Below are 24,010 nucleotides of genomic sequence, written 5' to 3'. Positions count from 1 at the left end.
CAGTCAAGCTAGAAAAACTTGTATGCTTAGAAACTTTCTTCCAACCTACAGTCAAGAAAGTCAGAAGCAGTACGGGACTTCACAAAGGGAGACCTAGTTAAATAGTACCAGATTACAGGAGAAACCATTTACTTGTTACTTTAAAAAATTCCTAGTGAGTTCATTTATCTGTCAGATGACAAGAATCCTGTAAAGACCTTCAGTTTCCTCTGGAATCTAAGCTTTTGGTCCCCTACAAGGGGCTCAGCTCTTCTACCCAACACAGATGCATCTACTCAATACAAACAGTGATCTTCAGGATTACATAAACACTGCAATCTCCTTTAAAGTTCACCAAAAATAAAAAATCCAGTAACAACAAAGAAAAGAACCTACCCTAAGGTAATGCTGAAACCCACCTTTTAGTCTCACTTTTTCCCCCTCACAGGCTTCTGATACCTCACTAATTATCTCTCACTTTTTCTTTTCACAGGATACCATCACACTTGGACAAAGCTTTGAAATAACTCTGCTGATTTCTCTATTTGTGTACTACCCTCCCACACATTTTTTCACCCTAGTATCCACATTCCTCAACTGCCTAAGGTTTCCTTGATCTCATTCCCACAGCAACACACTCCAACAGTGAACATTACCAGTGACTACTCTATAGGCACCCTGCTATGACTTCAGACTTGACAAAATTTGAGTAATCAAACCAGCTTTTAAATACAACATTCAGTTCATGGCACCACTGTGTCATGCAACTATTTGACATTGCCTTGGTTAAGGCAGATACATTAAAAAGAACAACATAATCACCTCAAGAAGTATTAAGTGTATGTTCAGAACTCAGCTGGCAAATTATGCCCTGGAATGATGAGCATTCAAGTAGCTCCTGATGGGCATGCACCCACAAAGCAGCTAATTCCCCATTTCAAACATCCAGCAAACTCTATGGTCACAAACTCTCAACGTTCTTTCCATTTTGTTGTTGCTCAATTAGTTGATCTTCATCAGTCATGAGGCTGAGAAAAAATGAGCTAACTATTTATCTTGAAGTCCTCATAAAGCACATCTAAGATTGGACAATTTGCTATACCCATGCCAGACTAACTTCTGACCCTAGATAGTGTTAACCAATGAGTAGCACAAGCACAAAAGAACTTGCATTTCTTCATAAATACGTCTATACAATTATACAGAGCAATAGCAACAGCTAATTCATTGCAAGATAAATATGTAGTTTCGGCCCTGACCTAAATCTCAACAAACTGAGCAAATTCAGACACACATCCCCACCCCTAGTCTGCTGCTGTGGCTTGGCAATAAAATGTTTGGTTTGAAGCTATTGCTACACTTTCTGTCCCATCCCACACTCCACAACAGGGAGGACTTTCATTCATACTTGGAACAAACCTGTGGCTATGTTGTGAACTGACTCAACCGACAATGTGAAAGAGAGGAAGAGAGCTCAAATCAGTATTCTAAGCTTGATGCCAGACACTTCTCAACACTGAGCCACAGCTGATATCTCCAGAGATCCGTAATCTGATTGAAATGATTTGATAAAAACTCAATGGTTGCACACACAAGAGAAAAGCTAATTTTCTTGTTCTTTCTGAAAACATCTCTCACTTCCTGAGACAGCCCTAACCACGGGAAAGAGACTTCTCTCCTGTTCTTATTAAACTTTTCAAATACATTCATTAGGCCAAGCAACAAGGGAATGGGAGCACGAAGACACACGTGAGGAGTGTTTCTGGCAGTAAGCTAACCAAAGCTCAGTTTGGCTCTGCCAGCCCTGGCCCCCCACCCCAATACAACCATCTCCATCTTCAGCCCCTGGAGAGCAGCTGTATCTCCTAAGCATGTTCATTAGACATGCAAACAGAAAATGACAAAACAAGGGGGTTTTGCTTATGTAAAGCAGGTCAGAAGCTGCTGTTCTGAAAGTAAGCATATAGCTTTAAATATAAGGGAACAAATGAAATAAAGTAAAATTATCAGAAACTGATTAGAATTGAATTAAAGGTTGACCTCAATATGCATTCTAATATTTCAAAGGAAATCAACCTCCCATTTACCAAAATCCACTTTCACTCCAATATTTTAACAGCATATTAACTTACAATACAGTTCTTCATGGTAAAAGCCTGTGTCAACTAGCGAAATCTACTTAGTAATGTAAAAATTAATTTACTCCAGGGTACAGGATCGCTATCCAGCAACAGCAGGAAAACTGTATTCAAAAGGTGGGATACCAACCACAACCACTTTTTAAGTATTAAAACACACATTTTCCTATCATCCCATAACACAGCCAATGCATAAAGTCAATTCAGCTTTGTGATGAACATAAGCAGACTGCGTCAACTGGCCTGGCAGGAGAACACTGTCCTGAGTGCTGCTCAGGGCAAGATAGATGAGCTATAAAATGCCTTAAAAGTCAGTCCAGCCAAGTTTCTTCTGCTACCAGAAGAAACTATGTGTCACGTCCAGCCAGTTACCGGGCACACCTCCTATTCACCGTATTCCAAAAAAATTCCAGCCAGTTATTGGGCACACCTTCTATTCGCCATATTAAAAAAAAAAAAAAAATCCAGCAGAGGCTGTTTTTTAAAAAATCTTTACTGATTTACCTTGATTGTACAGTGAGAATAACACTAGCATATTTTTCCTCAAATTCAAGCAAACATTTTTAACCACAACCAGTTTTAATAAACAATTTTTCAATAGGAAAGCATAATCCTGCATGCAAAAAAATTGTCTTCCAGGATATAATTGCATGATCCTTTCCCAGAGCTTGTCCCCATAGAACTGATAACAAAATTCTATATTGAAGAGCCACCGATGATTGAGTTACATAGAAGTTCCAAGGCAAAATAAACACCAGTGCTTGAAAACTCACAAAACACCTTTAACAGCTCCAGCCTTCTTGGCAGTTAGCACAAATAGACTTTCTAAGCTGTGAAGAGTTATCAGAAATTACACCACATAACTTCAAACAGTGATTTAAGAACACACTTGCTGGTAAACAGTTTTCAGCTGTGGATTAACAACATTCTCCACCTGGCTAAACAAGTTAAGAAGAAATATAATGCAGTATCACATCATTTGGTAATATATTTAAAGAAAATTGCTAATTCAACCAAAATTCTTCCCAGATTGCACTATTGTTCCTATCGTCTTAGAGAGAGAACCACAGTACTGCTTACTACTCAAAAACGTATCTGTGGATCATTTTCAGCAAACTGGGAGTTGCCGTTTTTGCTGGTATATCCAGATTTTTTTTCCTCAAATCCAACATTTTGATGAGCAAATGAGACCATCTTCAGGAAATAATTAAGACTGCCAATAAAGAACTCTTGTTGTAACAAGAAAGGAATGGTAAACTGATTTCCTAAGTACCAAATTATATGGGAACAGCTGATAAAAGGCCTGAAAATATATCTGCAGGGCTAACACAAATGAGCACTGCTGTTAGCTACATATTTTTCAACACTGAGATGTGAATGCTGACAGATGCTTGAAGTCACATTAAGGGAACAGACCACTTTTCCTGACTTATCTAAGTCAAGCAGCAGCCGAAATTCAGTATAAGCAACAGCTTTATGGCAGGCGACAGGCCTAGAGAAACCGTCAGAACAACCAAAATTTTAATTGTGCCTTTTTGCTTGTTCCTGTCCACAAGTGAAACTGAGGACCTCCAAGACATACCGATTTAGTCGCTTCCTAACCTGGTCTCATGCTCTATTAGCCTACACTCAGTCTTTTCAACTGTGCTTACGTATCCGATGTCTTAAAAATTCAGTAATTATCTATACTGGAATTACACCTTCTACATTGATTAACAATATAAACTTAATTTCTCAATGACCATACATAAATGTGGAATTGCCACAAGGCCCTAAGCAAATAAATACCCCTCCTCTGTGAGTCTTCCATATTCACCACAGCCATGACTTCAGACTGATCTGATTGCTACTGAAAATACTACAGTAAATTACCATCAACTGTAGCTGTTTATCCTGTATTCACTTGGTCAGAAATCCAATTAATCCATTTTTGCATATAGTATGGAAGCTTCAAGAAAGTCTTGCTGTTAAAAAATACACTCACCATGTATTTTGTCCCTTCTATTTACAGATAACTCCAGCAGCCTTGTCAGTATTTTGAATCCCTCAAGTTCCTACTGAAGTGATTGAGTGAAATAATTTTCTTCAAACGTAGCCAACTACTTAACGGAAAGTCCTCCTCCTGATCTGTAACCGGGGTAGTTCTACTTAGATTTAAAAATACGTTCTTTAAAGTTATGTTTTCCAACAGATTATAAGCAATTCGTCAGAGGAGCTTAACACGTAAAAACAAACCAGCCAACCCTTTTACTTCTCCCAACAGATGCTGCTTGTTTGGCTTTTTTTTTTTTTTTTTTTTCCACTTCCAATGCGGGCAGTTACCACAGCACTGAGAAGCGCCCAGCTCTCCCACACCGCCACTTCCACACACACAGAACTTACACCTTACAGATGGTCAGGCTGGTAAATTCGGCGCTACAGAGATTGCCGAGAGGAGCCGGTCCCCGACAGGTACTGCACTGGCGGTTGCCGGCAGTACTGCAGCCCAGTAGAGGCGGCCGGACGGCGGCGGCGGCGGCGGCTGGCAGGTCGCGGCTCGTCGCTGAGGAAATGCCCCCGGCCAGGGGCGAGGGCTGGCGCCGCAGCCCGCACACGCACGCCGCTGCTCAGCCAGGCACCGCCGAGGAGGGCGCCGGCGACCCGGCGGGCCTGTCCCGCAGCCAACGTCCCGCCGGAGAGCCCGTTCTCAGCCGGGGGAACCAGCCGAGATGCCGTCGGGGCGCGGGAAGACGGCGCTCGGCCCGCCTGTTCCCGCCGCGCCGGCAGCCGTTTAACGGTCGCGCTGCTCCATCTGCCTCCGCCTCCCCGCTCACGGCTCGGCCCGGCCGGGGCGCTGCGGGCCCGCCTGGAGCTTCCACCCCGCACCCCCCGCCGCCGAGGCCAGGGGCGCACCCTCGCCCCCCCCCCGGCGCTGGGGAGCCGCCTCTCGCCCCCGGCCGCCTCCCAAACGCCGCACCCTGCAGCCAGACGCGCGCGACGCCGGCCTCCTCGCCCCGAGCTGCCCCCTCGCACCGCACCTCACCTCACCCGCCCTCGCTCGCTTACGGCCCGGCATGACCGCGGCTCCCCGCCGGCTGCCCCGCTGGGGCCGCGGGGTTGCCCGGGCCTCCCCCCCCCCGTGCGGTGATCTGCGCTTACCCTGAGGGCGGCGGGGCGGCCGCCTGCTGAGCGCGACCGTCCATGCCGGCGGCTGAGTGAGCGCAGGCAGGTCGGCTCTCGGGGGCAGGGCGGGCGCAGCCGCTGGGACCCGCCCGCACAGCGCCGCGGCTCCCCGCCTCACCTGCTCGGGGCGGGCCGAGGAAGACGGCCCCGCTCCGCCGCCCCCAGCGCCGCCTTGCCCCCGAACCCAGGCATTCTCCGCTGTTTACGGCGAGGCCATGGGGCGCCTTCCCGGGGCGGCGGCCACGGCCCCGCTGGGCTGCCTGCGCCGGGGCGGCCGCTCGCTAAACCACACCTTGGGCGGACGGGGAGGCGGAGGGGGGGGGGGGGGGGGAACCACAACAGCGAACAAATCTTCGCGGCGAGAAACTTGAAACGCGGAACCTTCCCTGCCCCGGCACCCGCGGAAAAACAGAGACTCCCTGTTCCCGTCCCGGCTCCTCCCTCCCTCCCCTTCTCGCTGCCCGCCCGCCTCCACGCACCCGGCTCCCCCTCCAGTGGCGGCTCCACGCCCGGCCGGTGCGGGGACTCGGCTCGGCCCCGGCCGCGGGCTGTCAGCGGCCAGCGGGGGCAGGGCCGCTCCTCTGGGCTGGAATTTTCCTCTCCCCGAGCAAAGCGTCTCGGCGGCAGCTTCGGGCTCGGTCCTTCCCCATTCCAGCCACCAGGGCGCAGGGCGAAATCCCTACAGGTGGGGAGAGCCGGGAGAGGAGCCCGGGGGCAGGGGCGGCGGTCAGCCCCCGCGGTGGGATCCAGCGCCCGCAGGCAAACAGTTCCGCTCGGGGATCAAAGCTAGGCCGCCCTGCGCCCGTCGTCGAGCGCGCCGGGGACTTGTCCCGCGTGTGTGCGCTGAAGTTTCCGTGCAGTTGTCCCCCGCACCCCTAGGCTCGCCCCCCACCCCTCATCCCTGGCCGCCGGCGGGCGGCCTCGGCCCCGGGGCTTGGGGGCGGGCAGCGGCCCCGCGGCCGCCGAGCCGGCTGGAGCGGGTGAAGCAGAGCGCGACCTACCCGTGTCAGGAAACTAACTACCGGTGTTAAGAATGGTTTCAGCTAGACCTTCAGTTCGCTCTCTGAGCGTGACGGCACTTCAGTCTTGTCTGTGTGACAAGCTGCCCCTCTGCAGTACCTAGTGAGCAGATGGGGCAGGACGCGCTACTTGCCCGCCTCAGCACGGAGCACCCTTCCAGCCGTGCCGTGCGATCAGGAGACGGTACGGCACGGTAAAATACAACTCTTTATGCAGGGAATATTTTGTCTAGTGCTTAACAGGAGTTGAAAAATAGCCAAAGACAAAACATTTACACCTTTTTTTCTTTCCATAGGGAAAAAGCAGAACATCGCATTCTAGTATAAATGTCCTTTTTCTGACTAGTTCTACGATTATGTATCTGGAAAAAATATTACAAGTGACCATTCTGTGTTAATATTATTCATAATATGGACATTGTCTGGTATAATACTGTATATAGTATAATACAGATCTTGTACTTTAATAACATTTTGCTTCTCCCTGTATGCCCTTCTCGTTTGTACTGTGCTTCAATAACGATTTTCTTGTGCTTTGATTTTCTGCTTCTTCAATGGAGATTAAATAACCCTGAAGCTGCCTGTTTTGACAGACCCTAGAGGTTGTTCACACCCTGAATAACCACATGCCATTATCAGGCACGCCCTGTTAATCTGTGTACCTTACTTAAACCAAAAGATAGAGTTTCAATGCTCCAGTTTTCAAAGAGATGGTGTTCACGGAATTGATCGATAAGAATCTCAAGAACAATCCCACCAAAGACCTTATCTAAGTCTCTAACCCTTTTTCTCTTTTGACAGTCCACTTTCTTTTCTCACGCTCCTCAAACTGTTTGGCCACTTCCTAGGTTAGGATGAAGGTTGACAAATAATTCTTTTGTATGTTGACTGTTCCTGCAGTCAGGGCAGGGTAACATTCTGCATTCAGGCCGTAGCCTCAGTTTAAGTACAAAAGAACTTCGTGTTTCCAACCAGCTACTTTTTGGGCAAAACCATTAAGTGACTGCATCTTCTAAATGGTAATGAAACTCCCACGTTGCAAAGGTGTGAGACGATTCAACACAATAGTGCTGTTTCAACTGAACTGAAGACCATTCTAGCTGATTCTATATGTTAGAATAATTATGTAAGTTGGTGTGATGCTGTCATCCCTTCTAAAAAACTTTGCTGAACCACCAACAGATAAGGTACTGTTGTACCATTCTCTTCAAAATCTCATTTGAAAATCACTATATACTGTGCTTTAATTCTTTTGGCAAGTACTAATGCCATGAAGATTGCAATCTACTGAATAGCTCACATGGGCTAATAATAGAAACTCAGCAATGCCAGGGAGAAAAGTGACATCAGGGAAATAACCTAAAAAATTTGTTAGTGGTGGCAATTTCCAACAGAGACTTGGGAATTATCTAAAAAAACAGTTCACTGAATAATGCCAATCTCACTTAAAAGGGGAGAAGTTATGCTTATCTTCTAACACTACCACTTCTCTTATTCAAATCTCAGTTGTTAACACGTCTGAAATGCTGATAACTGGAAACACTGTAGGCTCTAAACTTGAGTGCCTGCAGGCCACGTTCTGCAGTGACAGTTTTATGATGACTAGACTTATAATAGTGGTTTTAGGAGATACTGGGTATGCCATTTGTCCTAGGGACCTCCGTTTCTAAAAACAAATTCTAGACTCCTAGAGCACTTTGGTTTTTAACAACAGAAAATCAGTTCTGTGTTCGAGTTTTATAAGATGTTGACAGAGTCAAACTCTCTTTTTTTATTTTTCTATTTTTAAAATGTTCACAACTTTGTCCTGAACTCAAAATGTTGCTCATATAAAGCAAATGTAACTCTCATACACAATAAACAGAAGGCTGCAAGAGGGAATACCAAGTAAATGGGCTATTAATACACTATTCATGTCTCTCCTATTGAATAGTTGAAAGAACATTCAAAGAAAAGTTCCGCAGCTTTTTTAAGCTGATCTGTGAAGATATCATTGTAGCAGTTAATGAAGTGGCAGGTTATTAATTTCACAGTTGCAATAATGTCATCCTTTCTCTACGGTTTGAGATAAACCAAGCTTTTAGCTGGAGGCATTAATCCGTGTGACAAACCGCCACCCGCTGCACTCAGTGAATGCACTTGGTGCCATTGTATATTCAGTATAAATGTTTGCAGATTAATACCCAGTTCTGATTACTGTTAGCATAACCTTCAAGTTATGCTTGTAGTGAGAACTGTTAATTCGAACTGCTCTTTGAAGGAGAACCTCCTGTCTTAGGTAGAGATGTGGAGTTCCAGGCAGCTCACTAAGTATGGGTTTTTCATACAAGTTAAATTACTAAAAACAAAGTCCTGCCTGTTCTGAAAAAACGGTAACATCCCATAGCATTTTTCATAACAGTCAGGAGTTGTCCTAGATGGCTTTGGGAAAATCTCCATGCCTCCACCCACACGGTAGCATAGAGGTGGTGGTTGCTCTCCTCTGTTCAAGAGGTTGCCAGAAATGTGGAATACAAATATTTTGGGATGAAAGATGCTACAGAAATGTACTAGACTGTATGATTTTCAAACAGGTATGCCCATTATTGCCTGCGGTGAAAGCTATTACAAGTGTTAAACAGACTACAAGAGTCTTACGATATTTTTCACTGTTGCAAAGGCCTGTTTACAGGGTCTTTCTTTTAAAATTTATTCATATATAACAGCATATTAGTGGCCTTTCACGATTTAAAGATGTAACCTGAATGCTCTCTTAATGTGGTTTTGTACACAGAAAATCATACTGTATCACACAGTAGTTGTTTTGAATAATAGTGTGCAAAGTAGGTGTGAAATAGAATAAGGAACTGAAGGGTGTTTTCCTTGTTAAATTAATTTTATGATGCATAATTAAAATATATTAGAAAGCTGATCTGTTTTATTCTGCCAGTATAGCAGATACGGTAAAAACCAGGTTTCTACCCTTATAGTATAAAGATAAAACAAGTAATTATTTTATGACTTGCTTTTGTTTAAATGAAAACTAAATCTGTATGTAATTTCATTCTACAGAGCAGGCAATCAGCTTACATCCCATCCTGTTGAACAGTTGCCTTTTCTGTGTTTGCATTCCAGCATGTGGGTGAGGTTTTGGGAAACATGCACACATATGCATATAGCCACTGAAAGTACTGCTGTAGGCACAGGGACAGGTTTTTGTGCCCATCTATGCTGTGCGCTTCATTGAAGAACACTATAGACATCTCTTCTATAAATATACAAGAGGAATAGTAAGCATTTTATTAACACCTTTTTTCTAAGGAGTTTGGGGAGCATTTCTAAATAGTAAAATGTTACCACCATAAAGAAGTTAAAATTGTGATTTCTATTTCTCATGTCAAATAACCTTGGTGCCTGGAGATTACGCAATTTGCTAAAATCACAGCTGGTTAACAGCACAAATGGATAGCACTACTTTATATCACGAGTTGTATTCTCTACTCTCATCAGCAGATGATCTTAAAGAAAACTGGATGACAATAATAAAAGGCATCCGCCTGGGTGGATGCCATATTTTTAAGCACATGGAAAAGTATAAAACTCCTTTTAAAATGAGTAGGCTCAAAATTTGCATCAGATTTACCACGTAGGGCACTGATACATGGATTTGATAAACATCTGAGCATAAAGACATCCTATGCAATCTGTTGATGGATTTATATTCAGGTTATGGTAGGGCTACTGTTGTTTTTTTTAAATAGAATAGAATAGGAATAGTTCAGTTGAGAGGGACCTACAATGAACATCTAGTCCAACTGCCTGTTGATTGTTGAAGTGCAATGGAATATATAAAAGAATGATTTATCTCTTCTTACACAAGGAAAAAGTAGAAAACAGATCAAGTTAGGACTGTCATATCAATGTGACCCAAAGCAATATTAGAATTGCCCTACAGCTGGGTTTGTACTGGTGTACTGCTTTGCAACGGAGTCCAATTACAGTAACTAAAGCACCACAGACTCCACTAACCTAAACAGGATTACACAGATAGTACCATTTAGTCTTTGCGTTTAATGTTATATTTCAGTAATTTATATGTAGGTCACATCTATGCTGGCCATCTACACAAAGACAGGTTTCACCCTGAGAAGGAGACGGATCATGTTATTCTAAATTGTAAGCAATGCAGTTGTCTGTTTAATGCTTTGGCCTGATAGATGAACTACGAATAAGACTACAAAAAGGTACCCCGTACACTGTCAGATACAGCAGTCGGTAATTTTTGCCTTTTATAGAGAGTTTTCCCAACAGTTGCTACTACATATAGTAGTAAATGCAGGGTCAGATCAAAAAATATTTTCTTTCATTAATACTGTCCCAAATATATTTTGCTCCTAATGGGTACGTTACAGGCATTTACTTTCTTAGAGATACACTGTCCTTTTGGGTCACATTTAAGATTAGCATGATGCATTCCCATTGCTACCATTATGTTTTCACTCTACTAGTGTTTTATTTTTGCCTTTGGATCATCAAGGTGAATGTTTTACCACATTACATGTCATGATTTGTAAGTTTGTTTGTTGAACAGTATTTTGGGGAATGCATTAAATAACAATTAGTGAGGCATTCATGTGGGATGACTTTGCACTTGAGTAATATTAGAAAGCTTCAGATGATGTGGAGTAGTGAGTGATTTAAGATATAGAATCACATATGCCTTGAAGTATCCTGTTACAATGTTAATTATTTTTTAAAACAGCTTTGTCTAGTGCTTTCAAATCATGTTAACCACAGTAGTTGCAATGAAGGATAGATAAGAATTCATTTAAATGTTAATCTTACCTAGGGTTTACAAGAAACTACAAGTTCACTACATTGCTATCATGCACTAAATTTATAGATTATGAATGTTTATATATAACTAGGAAAGTACGCTGTGCAAAAATCCTCAACACTTAAGTCTGTAAAGTCTAAACACTAAAAAATATTTATGAAGAAGAACACCTTTGGAAAAAAACACATTCATAATATTTGTTCAAGTGATTACTAATGCATTAACTTATATCTCACTGTATCATACAAATAACACTACAAGAAACATAATCTCCTTTTTCTACTAGGAAAAAACCACTTAGATCCAAAAGAGATTTGGGAATTTCTTCAACAGAGATACAGAAAGCATAGCAATAGCTAAGTTATCAGTAAAGGAGTTATCTTAGGTCCTGAGAGCTATATTGCTATGGTTGTACTGTATCATGAAAGCAAGATATATTAGCCCAGAAGCTTTACGCTGCACAAATTTGTATCTCTTGGTACTTTAGCTAGCTCACTCAGAACTAGGCCAAGTAACTTCACAGGGCTCATGCTTTCCGGACATCCTCTGAGGCACTACATACATTAGGTGGAATCTAGTGCTTTATGTTAAGATGCTTTTGAAGCATGTATAGGGAGTTAAATACTTAACTTGGATGTTATGAACTGCATGCTCTGATTAGATAACTGAATAAAAGGTGAGGAGAGAGGGAAAAGGCACTCCTCCTCTGGAATGCTAACAAGAAAGAGACGCTGCTCTGTGTACAGCATGCTTATTCAGGTATGCTTTAGGGACCTGTTGCTGGAATGGACCCCACAACAGAGCTCCCAAGGGAAGTATTTATCACGTCTGTTTTAAACACAAGATGGTACTGAGATATTTAGCATAGACAAATCCAAGATAATTCTGGTCACATGTGTGCATACAGTGAATTCTAGGGACCTGGAGAAATCTATTTGTTGAAAAAAAGGCTCATCCCACCTTAAAATGGTGGGAGTTTCAAGAATACAACACTGCACCGAGTTCTATTTAAGTCACACTGTAGGCACGTATGTCGCTTCATAAATCCAGAAATTATTAGTGCTTTAAGCTTTTAGAGAGCTGGATTTTTTTTTCCAATAAACGTTTGACTAAAAGTCATGAACAGATACTTACATAAAGGTTTGTCAGAGTACCTGGCAGAGTTTACCAACTGTGATAATTCCCACAACCTTTTCAAACACATTTTCCAAGTATATCATTTATCGCTATGATTCTAAGAAGCAAGAATGAACATGGGTAGGAGCTCAAGACTTGTGTATTACAGCTGAATGTGGCTTTATGTCTAGTATTTGCCTCATCAGGGGGAGATGAAAGATCAATTGCAGAAATTCTTTGAGGTCTTCAGCTGAAAATTATTACTTATTTGAGTTTGAGAGTTTGCATAAATAATTTCAAAGCCCAGCTTCGACTCTGTTTCTTTTCTGCAGTTTGCCTTACAGAATTACCTCATTAGTAAGCATCTATGTATAGTCAACACAGCTTGTGCAGACATGTCAAAGACAGTTTGAAACTAGCAGCTGCATGAAGCTCAGCATGGGCTAACAACTCATTTTCAGAGCCAGGTTTCCTGGAGAATGTAGAAGCGAAATTCTTTATCTATTTGGCTATGCTTAGCAGCAGTACACAGGACAGAATAGCTCAAGGGTAGCACAAGTATATTCCCTCGTACATATGCACCAGTATATGTATCACTGTATCTGCCCTGTAAACCAAAAATGGTAATTAAGCAGCAAAGTAGTCTCACACATAACCATAAGTCAATGGCAACATGGACTGAGAAAGCTGTCTAGCCTTTGTATGTGTTGTATAAAAACATAACTTGTATGGGTACTATTTGTTACTGATTTACCAAACTGCAGTGTATATATTCAGCATCTTGAAATGCTTCTAATTTAAGCAGTTAAGTTTTAGCTAAGTTTAATTTTATTTAAGAAATATATGAGCATTTTCTAGCACTAGTTTTCCCATTTTTTTAATGAGAACATTAAAACACCATGGGAAGCACTCTTCCTGGCACAGAGCTGCTGTTACTTCATTCTTCCTTTCCTCCAAACTGCTATGCTAAAGTCACTGCTTACTATCCACTGAGTATAGCACAGCTTAGAAAGTTTCATTCATATCTTGACACAATCAGGAGGGAAAAAAAGGCTTAACAATCTAGTTTGGTTTTGTTCTGTTTACTATGGCATAAAAACATACAATGACTCTTAGAATTCTCACATGCTAATTACTATGTATACATGCAGCAGTTTACATTGCTTTTTACTGTATTTTAACATCTATTAATTCACTCTAGTTAAGTACTGGGTACTAATCAAAGACAAAGGTTGCATGAAATTGTCCAGATATTTTCGTTAAAAATAAAGTAAAAAAATAAACAAGCTAGGGTAGAGCTTTAAATGCTCCACATGGAACCAGCAAACAGAAATGCCATTAGCTCAACCAATTTGACTTGGGCATTAGACCAGATTTAGAAGACTGTGCAATGTTCTATGCATAGCAGTACAACTGCACAATTAAAAGATCTGAAGATTTAACTTTTAAGTAGCTCGTTAAAGGTATTTTTAACCTTTTCCTTTGAAAAGAAAAACCCAACTAAACACAGCAAAAAGATTTTGAATGCATCAGGCAGTCCCACTCCGTGACCAATGTGTAGCTCCAGTGTCACACATTTATGCCAGGAAATGTGAAATTGCCATGGTCATTCTACACTGGAGCCGTAGGCCACTCAGCTGCTGTAACAGCACTGCAGCTATTTCTGAGTTTGTGGAACGGGGCCAATGTTTTTCCCAGAAACAAAGGTTAGAAAATGAAAAGAGCACCAATTTTATCTCCCCTATCTCTTCCTGGAGAAGATTGGGCAAGTTAATGGGAAAGAAATCCATCAAGAGTTATTAAATACAAAGCACCATCTCTGGCTCAGGAAGCTCCTGAACCACAGATTGCTTGGTGATAGGAATATCTGTGGAAGTATATATGCTTTTCCTTCATTTATAATGTTCCCTCAGCATCCATTTTTGGACATTGTCTGAGACAGAATACCAGGCTACACAGTTGGTCTGACATAGAGAGAGGCCATTCTTATGTTCTGAGGTTCTCTAGATATATTTGGAGGTCTGACTTTAAAACAGAAAGGCCTCATTTTTTAATAAAGATTAAGGAGTGCTATAGATGTCTGTAGTTTCTTTGAACCTACTGTAATTATTATTTCAAGGTTTTGCCTTCAGTCTTACTTTTTACATTGTAATGCACCACACCTTTCAAGCATTAGGCATTCAAAGAGCTGGTAAAGGCAGTTTGGTGGTGTTAGGAGGTAAATTACAGCTCTGCTGAATGGCTTGCTTGGGTATTGACTTCAGAAGCTCTATGTAATGTGGTGATGCTGAATGGCCTTATTAACAACTCTGAGGCCAGTGTGTGTTAAAGTGACAGCGCTGGGACAAGAAGATATTTTATCTCTCACTAGCAGTGTATGAAATGCTTACTGACCTGGTTGAACCTTAAAAGTCAGCCCATTACAGTCAAATACAAGTTATTGGGCTTCATTCCAGGCTAAGATTCGCAAAGATAAACATGTATATGCTAATTAAATGCATCAGCAACTATTTAGTCTAAACAGCTAAAGAGAAAAGATTGAAACAGGGTTGAGCTGCCCAGATGCAGAAACAGGAGAAAATAAGGGGAAATAAAGAGCTAGCTTAAATGGTTTGTACTCTTTTTTATTTTACTACTTATGAAACTGCATTTGAGAAATAAGCAGCTGTAGACTCTGGTCAACATGATATCAATTTGGGTTGAGTCACAGAACCATTTTTCAAGTGAACTAACTCTTCTCTCTTGATTTTACAGACAGAACCCTGCTGCATAACCCATTTTAAGTAATTTGAGATGCACCTTAAAGAATCCTTGGCCCAAGGGCAAAAATCTTGAAACATTTAAAGTGAATGAAAAAGACCAGGGAGGTAAAGATGTACGGTGGCTCAGGAGATAGACTCCTGTGAGGGCAAAAGGAAATGTTTTAAAACATAGACTGTGATTATCAGTGTTAAAAGTAAACATGACGTTTTTCAGCATAAAATATGAAGACTGAGATGACAGGAGAAGAACCAAGAGGTAAAAATGCCCAGCAAGGCCAGACTACATGGTTAAGGAACATGAAGGTACAGGAACAGATTCATGGCCCAAGTAAAAATAATGTTCTTGGGCTGGACAGAAATTTAACCTTGCATACTGAGGCTTTAATCCCCAAGTCACTCTGTCCTCTCTAGATCACAGTGACTATTAGGCTAGACTGTATAAATATTTGCCACCATTTCTAGCAAATAACCTATTCCTTTTTTTTTTTTTTTACTTTTTCAAGCCACCTTTTTTCTACTTCACATGACACTGATGAAAAAAATGCAGAGTGCATAAAGAAGAGTGCAGTATGAATTTTGCCACGATTTCATCCTTAGTCAAGAATGAGAGAGTTTAACGCTGGCAGTCTTCAAGGTCTGCGCTCCGATGACTTTGATCAACTAAGACTGAGTCAGGAAAGAAGATTTGTTATCTTAATGTATGAACAGAATAGAAGCAAAGTGATGCAACTTCATCAAGCAGTTACCATTCCTATGTAAACCTGAAAGGTAGTGAATGTGAATCTGAATTTAGGTCTTTCAAACTGAAATGGCAGAGACAACTAAATTTCTAATTATCTGGGCTACTGCAATTTTTGGTTGGAATTAATGAATATAAAATTAAATTATTTTTGATGTTGTTTTTCAATAAAATAACAGATATTTAATCCTTCTTATGATAAGAATTATATCTGTGTCGTGGTTTAACCCCAGCCAGCAACTAAGCACCATGCAGCTGCTCACTCACTCCCCCCCTACCCAGTGGGATGGGGTAGAAAATTGGGAAAAGAAGCAAAACCCAGGGGTTGAGATAAGAACGGTTTAATAGAACAGAAAAGAAGAAACTAATAATGATAACACTAATAAAATGACAACAGCAATAATAAAAGGATTGGAATGTACAAATGATGCGCAGGGCAATTGCTCACCACCAGCCGACCAACACCCAGCCAGTCCCCGAGCAGCGATTCCCCGTCCCCACTCCCCAGTTCCTATACTGGATGTGATGTCCCATGTATGGAATATCCTGTTGGCCAGTTTGGGTCAGCTGCCCTGGCTGTGTCCTGTGCCAACTTCTTGTGCCCCTCCAGCTTTCTCATTGACTGGGCATAAGAAGCTGAAAAAATCCTTGACTTTAGACTAAACACTACTTAGCAACAACTGCAAACATCAGTTATCAAAATTCTTAGCATACTGAACTCAAAACATAGCACTGTACCAGCTACTAGGAAGACAGTTAACTCTATCCCAGCTGAAACCAGGAAATCTGTTACAGAATAAATTTGTAGCTGACAAAAAGTAAACTCTAGTTCATAAAGATTTAAATCACTGACAGTTAACCTGAATACATCTTTATTCAGTTAATATGATGCTTATGAATTGCATATCAGACTAAATATATGTTCTGTTGAAAGCAAAGCAAACAATAAAAGTGAATCTGTTGTATTCTAAGAGTCAAGGAGTCACAGAAACATGTATTGCTTCTCCAGTAAAACATAACAGAAATTACTCTGTAGAAAGAAGAGAACCTGTTCTACTGATTCACTAATGCAGAACAGTCAGACACCATGGATGAACTCCAACCTACTGGCTCCAAGGGCAAGATCCTTTGTGATTCTTAGGCATGCAAATTTACCTGATTTTTCAAGGTTCAAGCATAGGTGTTTTCAAGGTTTTCCTTCTCCCTACCATTCAGGCTAAGAACTCTAATTTTTCAAAGGTCATAGATAAATTTAAGTCCCATTTCTCATTAAATTAGTTCACAAAAGCAGGTAAAAGACAGGACTTAGATAGGGATCATTTAGATGGGGAATAATGAGGAAGGGGGAATTATCTTAAAACTATTTTAAATGTATGTGAAAGCTTTTTTTATTTCTTTCCTAATACATTTTAATATTGTGGACAACATGTACCTTGCTTTATATGTGATGTAATACAACTTGCATACTTTTTCTTTTATTAAGACTTCTAATCTTGATGCTACTTATAGCATTTTTTTCATGCAGTTTATGACTGAGATTTTAATCAGAAGCCTGTTCACCTGCATGAGGCAGACAGATGGAAAATGCTGTTCTATCTTCTGAGTGAATTTGTACCAGGATCTCCATCTGTGCTATACAGGTGCCTGCAAGGGTACCAATAAAAATTACTGATCGTTGCAAAGATCATCCCTAACCGATGGCTCTTTCAATGTTATTTTTGAACACATTCCACAGGTTTCTTTAAGTTCAGAGAAAGATTTGAACCACAGTGCTGAAGGAGAAAAAAAGCCACAAGGCACAGTTCAGAGCAACAATTTTGTAATATATTGAAGTTCTATCCCTACACATGTCCATTTTTCTAGTTTTAACTGAGTGTCTCTCTTAACTCCAAATTAAATCACGAGATATTTTCTGAAAGTTAATTCTGTGAAAGAATCCTAGACATCTGGGGCCTATGATAAGAAAAGAAGCACTTTGCAATCTTCAGCAAAATAGAACTTGGGGGAGATAGTGAAGGCAGTGTTTGGAATTCATTATTGCAGTCACCGTGAAGAGAATCTTCTCTGAAGAGCTGTAGCAATTATGTGTAGCTAACTGTTACAAGCAGGAATCTAAGTTGTATACAGTTCCTTAAAACAAGACTAAAATCTGGACGCTTTCTCTGATGACTGTGCAAATCAAATATCAGGTAAAAAACAAGAGTACAGCACAGAAAAGGTATCCAAGTTCAGTATGATATGACAGAGAACACCAGGAATCTGTAATGTGCTTAAGTCATGACAACTTTACCCTGATGCTGGGAAGAAGAAAGTGAAATAATATTTCTTAAATCCTTCCATGCAACACAGCTTACTCCTTGTGTTTATCCAGCAAACTTGCCTTTCCAGAGATCTCTCCAGGTTGCACCAGATACCAGCAAGTATCACACGTTGCAAAATGCCATAGCAGACAGCAATCTGATTAGAACTGTAGCATTTCATTTGCAAACAGTCTACTTCAGTTACAGATTAACAGAAAGGATTTAATTTGTTGAAGGAGAAAATTAGTGGCTGGTAAAAGTGAGGTATGAAAAAAGCATGCTGGAAATTACAGGAAAACCTCAGGACCTGATTGTAGTATATGATTTTACTTTTGCATACAGTTTATCATTTTTATGTGAGAAGTCTCATCAAGACAAAATATACTTTCCAGGGATTATTAATGGTTTCACCTTGTCCAATGAAAAAAACCAGTGATTTTACTGAATTGTAGAAGTCAGCTCAACACCTCTGAAGTCAGGCCTCAAATTTACATAGTAGGCATGACAAAAAAAATGGGACCTATTGGGAATAGTGGAATTATAATCTAATCTATTAAATTTTTTAAGATTGCCACCATGGAACTGGTGATAAAGGAATGGGGTGGTAATGCCTTTTCCCACTTCTGCTAGAAATCTCGCTCCTTATGTGCTTCAGGATCTACTTCACCAGCAGATCCTGCTTGAATAGTACTTGTGTTTAATCTGCACTACATGAAACAGAGAAGAGGAATAATGAGATGGCTAGAATCCCCTGCCAAATTTGCAACAAACAGCAAGTTCTAACAACTCCTCCCATCCTCCCTTTCACTACCCAGAGGCATAAAAAAGTCAGCTAACTGTTGCAATTTAATCTCTTTAGCAACATCTGACCCTGCAGACGTAAGAGTATTTTTTGTATTCTCATACTTAGATACATGCACTAGGCATCATAAGCCTAATTTACTATAATATTATAGAGTCCATTGTAAGGATGGGGAGATTCTACAGAAAGAGACCTCTGTGTCAGCCAGCAAGAAAAACTTTCCTGAATTTCTTCCCACCTGGCAATCACTGTAACCCTAGTCACTTTTCAAATTGTTAAGGCTCATAAACTATTTTACTGGAAGTGTGAATAAGCAGAAAGGCCTCTGTATTAAAAATACGATTGAGAGCAGCAAGTCTTAGCACACCATCTGCAGTGATTGCTTTCAAATATTTATTATGTAAGTTCCACTAAGGAATAGTCAATAAGCTTTGTCAGAGAGCTGATGAGAGTTCAGAGGAGAAAGCTGTGTGTCAAGCGGCTTGTGACAGTATAAAGAGACTACAGAAATATATGCATCCAAGGGGAGAGCTGTCAGGCACTTAGAAGTTGGAATATAGCATTCAGTCACTCTCAGTTTCATGAATATGTGCTGGATTGTTACATGAAAGGAAACTGCAGTTCTAGCGATACTGTGTTCTGCAATACAGGTGCGTCTGCTGCCAAGGTTGACCTTCCTGACAAGCACCTTATCCTCGTCTCAATGCCCTGGATTCTCAGTGATATACTTCACAGACACTTTGACATAATGAATACAGACTTCCTCAGAATATTGTCTTATGGCTTGTGATAAGAATGAATGCCCAAAAGTAGAATGACTAGACTCAAAAAGAGGCAGAAACTCCTCTTGTTCCTCGTTCTCCATTTCTTAAAGCTCTATTATCAACTGTTACAGGCTTCTAACTTTAACAGTCATCTTCTCATCCAGAGGCACCTAAGGATCAACAACTGTCTCATGAATAGGATCTCAAGTGTTCTGTGCTTCAGCTTGTCTCTCCTGCAGACTAATACTGCCCTGCCAGTGTTTGTTCGGCAGTTGCCATTGTCTGATACAATGGGCCCAGGTTACCATTTATCAGACCTGTTCTTCCAGCTAGTCTACATTCCTTGCCCCTGCCACTTCCAGGATGGGGAGATCCTTTATGAAGATACTTCCTGAGTCTCCCAAAGGGGCATGCTCCCTCTCCACGAAAACAACAGTAATCGCTTCCATAATAAATTTAAAACTGAAACAAATACTTTGAGAAATATTTTGAATAATAGGCCTGATATAATGATCTTTTTCCTCTTATGCTTCTTGGTTCCAAGAAAATAAAATACCATCTTTCTACACTCTTGCTTGATTTCATTATGTCTTTTCCAAAATTTTCATATTTGCAACTTTTGCTGCTCTCTGCAAGTTCAGGGCAATCTCTGTGGAGTAGCTTTACTGACAAGGAGTTTAAGAGTTTAGCACTGTGCACAAACTAAGTGCAAAAATTTATTAAAATGCAAAGGATAGAAATTAGTAATAATAATTTTAAAAATTTTGTAACTAAAATGAGAATGTAGCTCAGCAAGCAAAATGGTATTTTTGCTTAGAAATATGTTTGACCATCTCTTACTACTCTTCTCACAACCACATTTTTCAGCTGTTTCATATATATATCCAGCTATAGGTTCTCAGTCTTTAGAGAAGGCAGGTATGCTCAGTAAACCAAGTATCACAAAGCTCCCGATTCATGCACCCTTAACTGAGATAACCATAAATAATCCCTTGAATTCACTGTCAACTGGAGAGGAATGATGTACTGAATAGTATGAATGCCCTCTGCAGGTAGAAAAAGAAACCGCTATAATTCTGGTATTGATTTCAGTTTGTCTATTTACTAAGTAGATACTAAATAAACAAGTCTATATTAGTCCTTATTAGCCTGTTCTGACATTGTCTGAAAATTGTAACTGGTAGAGTGGTATCTCCTGATATCGTTGATAGACAGTTGATAATCCATCACAGACTTTTCACCAGTCATAAAGACAGGCTGTGTCTATACTGCTGAATTATACAGAAACATGGAGCAAGATTGAACCCTGCACCCTTGTTCATCAATGCTGCTTAATTGTTACAACACTCTTGGCGTAGTTTGACTGTACCAGCTAGTATTCTCTTCCATACGCTCTCTATAACACTATCTATGACTGTTTTACCATGAGCTGCTGCACATCCTTCACATAATTCTAAATATTTTGAGCTGAAAAAAATCTCTCTCTCTCTCTCATGCACACATGTACATGCACAAACAAATTATGCCTAGAGCCAGAGTAGTACTCTATTTTGTCCAGGGGACATCAAGGGCCACCTCCTATGTATCGTGAGTATAACCAGTTCTGTGCCATTTGGCCTCTGATCTGGAGACCAGTATCCACTTTCTAAAGCCTCAATAACCTATTGCAAGAGCCAGGTTTTGAGGAAATCAATACTGCATTTTCCTGAAGGGCCAATTTAGTGTGGGGGACACCATATGTTAGGTAGCCCACAAGCATCAGGTGAAAACAGCTTCCTGTTGAAGCTATTATCATAACAGATGCTAAACCACCAAGCTTATATAGGCCTGCTCTGGGCCTACTGCTGCTTCTGTCCACTACATGTTCCCAGAGGTTTCAGAGCCTCTGTCACAGCAAGCTCCTATTCTCCACAGAAAAAGAGCAGTCAGCAACTACTCCATGCCTGAACTCCGTGACATTCAGCCCCATGACCTCTATCTCAGCATATCCATGCTGGTTTTCCAGTTGGCCAAGTCTACTGTGGATGAGATCAACAAAAATATAAATATATGCACTCAGTTTAAGAGAAGAATGATCTCATCCCCTAGCCAAAGATGAATGTGAATAAAAAACTGTTTGAAGACTATTATGAATTCAGAGCAGAAAACAAGGCTTTTAAACAGTCTTTACTGGAATAAGAAGACTGATGTGACATCATGTGGAGCACAATAAATGTCATATGCAACAAGAATAGCAAAGCAACAAAAGCACTAAAAATCAAAACCAAGAAAGGATGCTGGTGTGACAAAGAAAACTCTATGGCCATGCTTAATTTTAATAGTCACTATCATCCTTGTTATTTCCAAAGGAGCTCCTGACCAATTCCATGAGAACATGCCCAAAACATCTTGCTTTGGTGTAGATTCACTCTAATGAATGGCCTTGATCTCAAGCTGCATACGAGTTGCAGTTCTAAGTTCATACACAGTACAGAGTAATAGCTGCATTCAAAGACTCTAGCTGTATAGATAAACGACTTGCTTCTATTTGTCCCTAACTCTGCCATGGAAGTTCAGGTAACACATACAGTCCACAAAATCAATATACACCATTACAATGCTTGTCTGTTCACTAAAAACATGAACAAATGACTTCATCCCTACATTTGAGAAAGCAAAGAGAGGTGTTCTACATACAGGAGCCTAAGCTGCCAGCAGAATAAGAACTGAGGAGCAGAAAACTGTTTGATCAGCTTTGAGCTCAGAGACATGTCACAGCATACGTAACTTTCAAACTGGATTATTGTGACATTGGCAGTTACAAAAATACCTTTCTTTTTCTGTTCATGCCTACAGCATGCTTGAAATTCATCAATCTCCACGTATATAGCTTTGGACTTGCTGGGTAGTCTGATTCATTCTCAATCTATCAAAGATCATAAGTCATATTTAAGGTCCATGAAAATCACATTGTATGTATGCTTACACAGTTTTGAATTAAATCCTAATTTACATTTTATTAATTTATTTTTTTCTGCTGGAAATGCAGCAATCTCAGCAGCTTACAGCAGAAAACCTAACACACAGACATGCTTCTCATGGATGCTGCAGGTGTCCCAAGCACTGAGGAGTATACAGAGCAAATATAAGAGCTGTGATTATTTGAAAATGCTTTTTTGAAGGTCCTATATTAATGTCCCTCCTTTTTTGTGCAACCTAACAGAGAGCAGATAAATCTTCACTTTTTTCCCCTGATGCATCTGTTGAAACACCAACGGAAAGTTTATCTTTAAGACTAAACCTATAACAATGGGCTTAGCAGCAAGAGGCAAAGACTAGTACCTTGTTTTATTTGTATGCTGTGTAAACTATCTGTTTTGCAAGTTTTTCTTGTTTTTAAATTGCAGTTTCTCCTTTCCAAAGAATGTATGGGTCATTTTGGTGTGGGGGTGGGGTGGGTGGGGTGTATGCACACATATAATTTCTACTTCCTAAACTCCACTGTAGTGCATAGTCTACTCACATTTTCCTGGAATTTATGTAACCCAAAATTTGTTACTTGCCATATACTTCTAACATTAATTATGAGTTCTGTAGCTGTCTCCATTGATATGCAAGCTAACACTGTATACATCCCTTTCCTGCCAAAGGCCAGTCTAAGGACATGGACCTGTTGGAGTGAGTCCAGAGGAGGGCCGCGAAGATAGTCAGAGGGCTGGAGCACCTCTCCTATGAAGACAGGCTGAGAGAGTTGGGATTGTTCAGCCTGGAGAAGAAAAGATCCCAGGGAGACCTTAATAGCAGCCTTCCAGTACTTAAAGGGGGCCTACAGGAAAGCTGGAGAAGGACTTTTTACAAGGACATGTAGTGATAGGACAAGTGGTAATAGCTTTACACTGAAAGAAGGTAGATTTAGGTTGGATGTAAGGAAGAAGTTCTTCGCTATGAGGGTGGTGCGGCACTGGAACAGGTTGCCCAGAGAGGTGGTGGATGCCCCGTCCCTGGAAGTGTTCAAGGCCAGGCTGGATGGGGCTTTGAGCAACCTGGTCTAGTGGAAGGTGTCCCTGCCCATGGCAGGGGGGTTGGAACTAGATGATCTTTAAGGTCCCTTCCAACCACAACCATTCTATGATTCTATCATTCTAATTCATCCTTCCTTCACAAAGTGCCACCACCAGTACACCATTTGTCACATTTCTGACTCCTTGTCAAATCTCTGCCTTCTTTCCAGTACATATACCTACCTCAAGGCAGTTACTGCCAATGTTAAGCTTTTACTATTCAAACAAACCAGCTTCATTAACTTGCCAGTACATTTAATTAAAAACAGACTATATACCTTGGGTGGGGTTTAGCAAAGCTCCCAAGCTAGGTTCCTTTTCACACTGTTGCAGAAACCGAAGTGGGCATTTATCAAGGTGGCTGCAAGTAAAA

General features: G+C 41.0%; 1 protein-coding gene across 2 annotated transcripts in view; it reads right to left on the bottom strand.

The window, feature by feature from the left end:
• Positions 1-5,519, bottom strand: part of COBLL1 (cordon-bleu WH2 repeat protein like 1) — a 94,276-nt gene extending 88,757 nt beyond the window's left edge. Inside the window, exon 1 of one of the 2 annotated variants that reach the window (XM_049805493.1) lies at positions 5,398-5,519. In XM_049805493.1, coding sequence (XP_049661450.1) covers positions 5,398-5,471 — 74 coding nt within the window. In that variant the 5' untranslated portion in view covers positions 5,472-5,519. Of the gene's footprint in view, positions 1-5,255 lie in introns of both variants that reach the window. The other variant, XM_049805511.1, reaches the window with a different exon arrangement.
• Between the last annotated feature and the right edge of the window lie 18,491 nt (positions 5,520-24,010).

The sequence above is a fragment of the Accipiter gentilis genome, chromosome 1, assembly GCF_929443795.1.
Source record: "Accipiter gentilis chromosome 1, bAccGen1.1, whole genome shotgun sequence".
In the NCBI taxonomy this organism is placed as follows: Eukaryota; Metazoa; Chordata; class Aves; order Accipitriformes; family Accipitridae; genus Astur; species Astur gentilis.
This window is presented reverse-complemented; position numbering and strand designations above follow the sequence as displayed.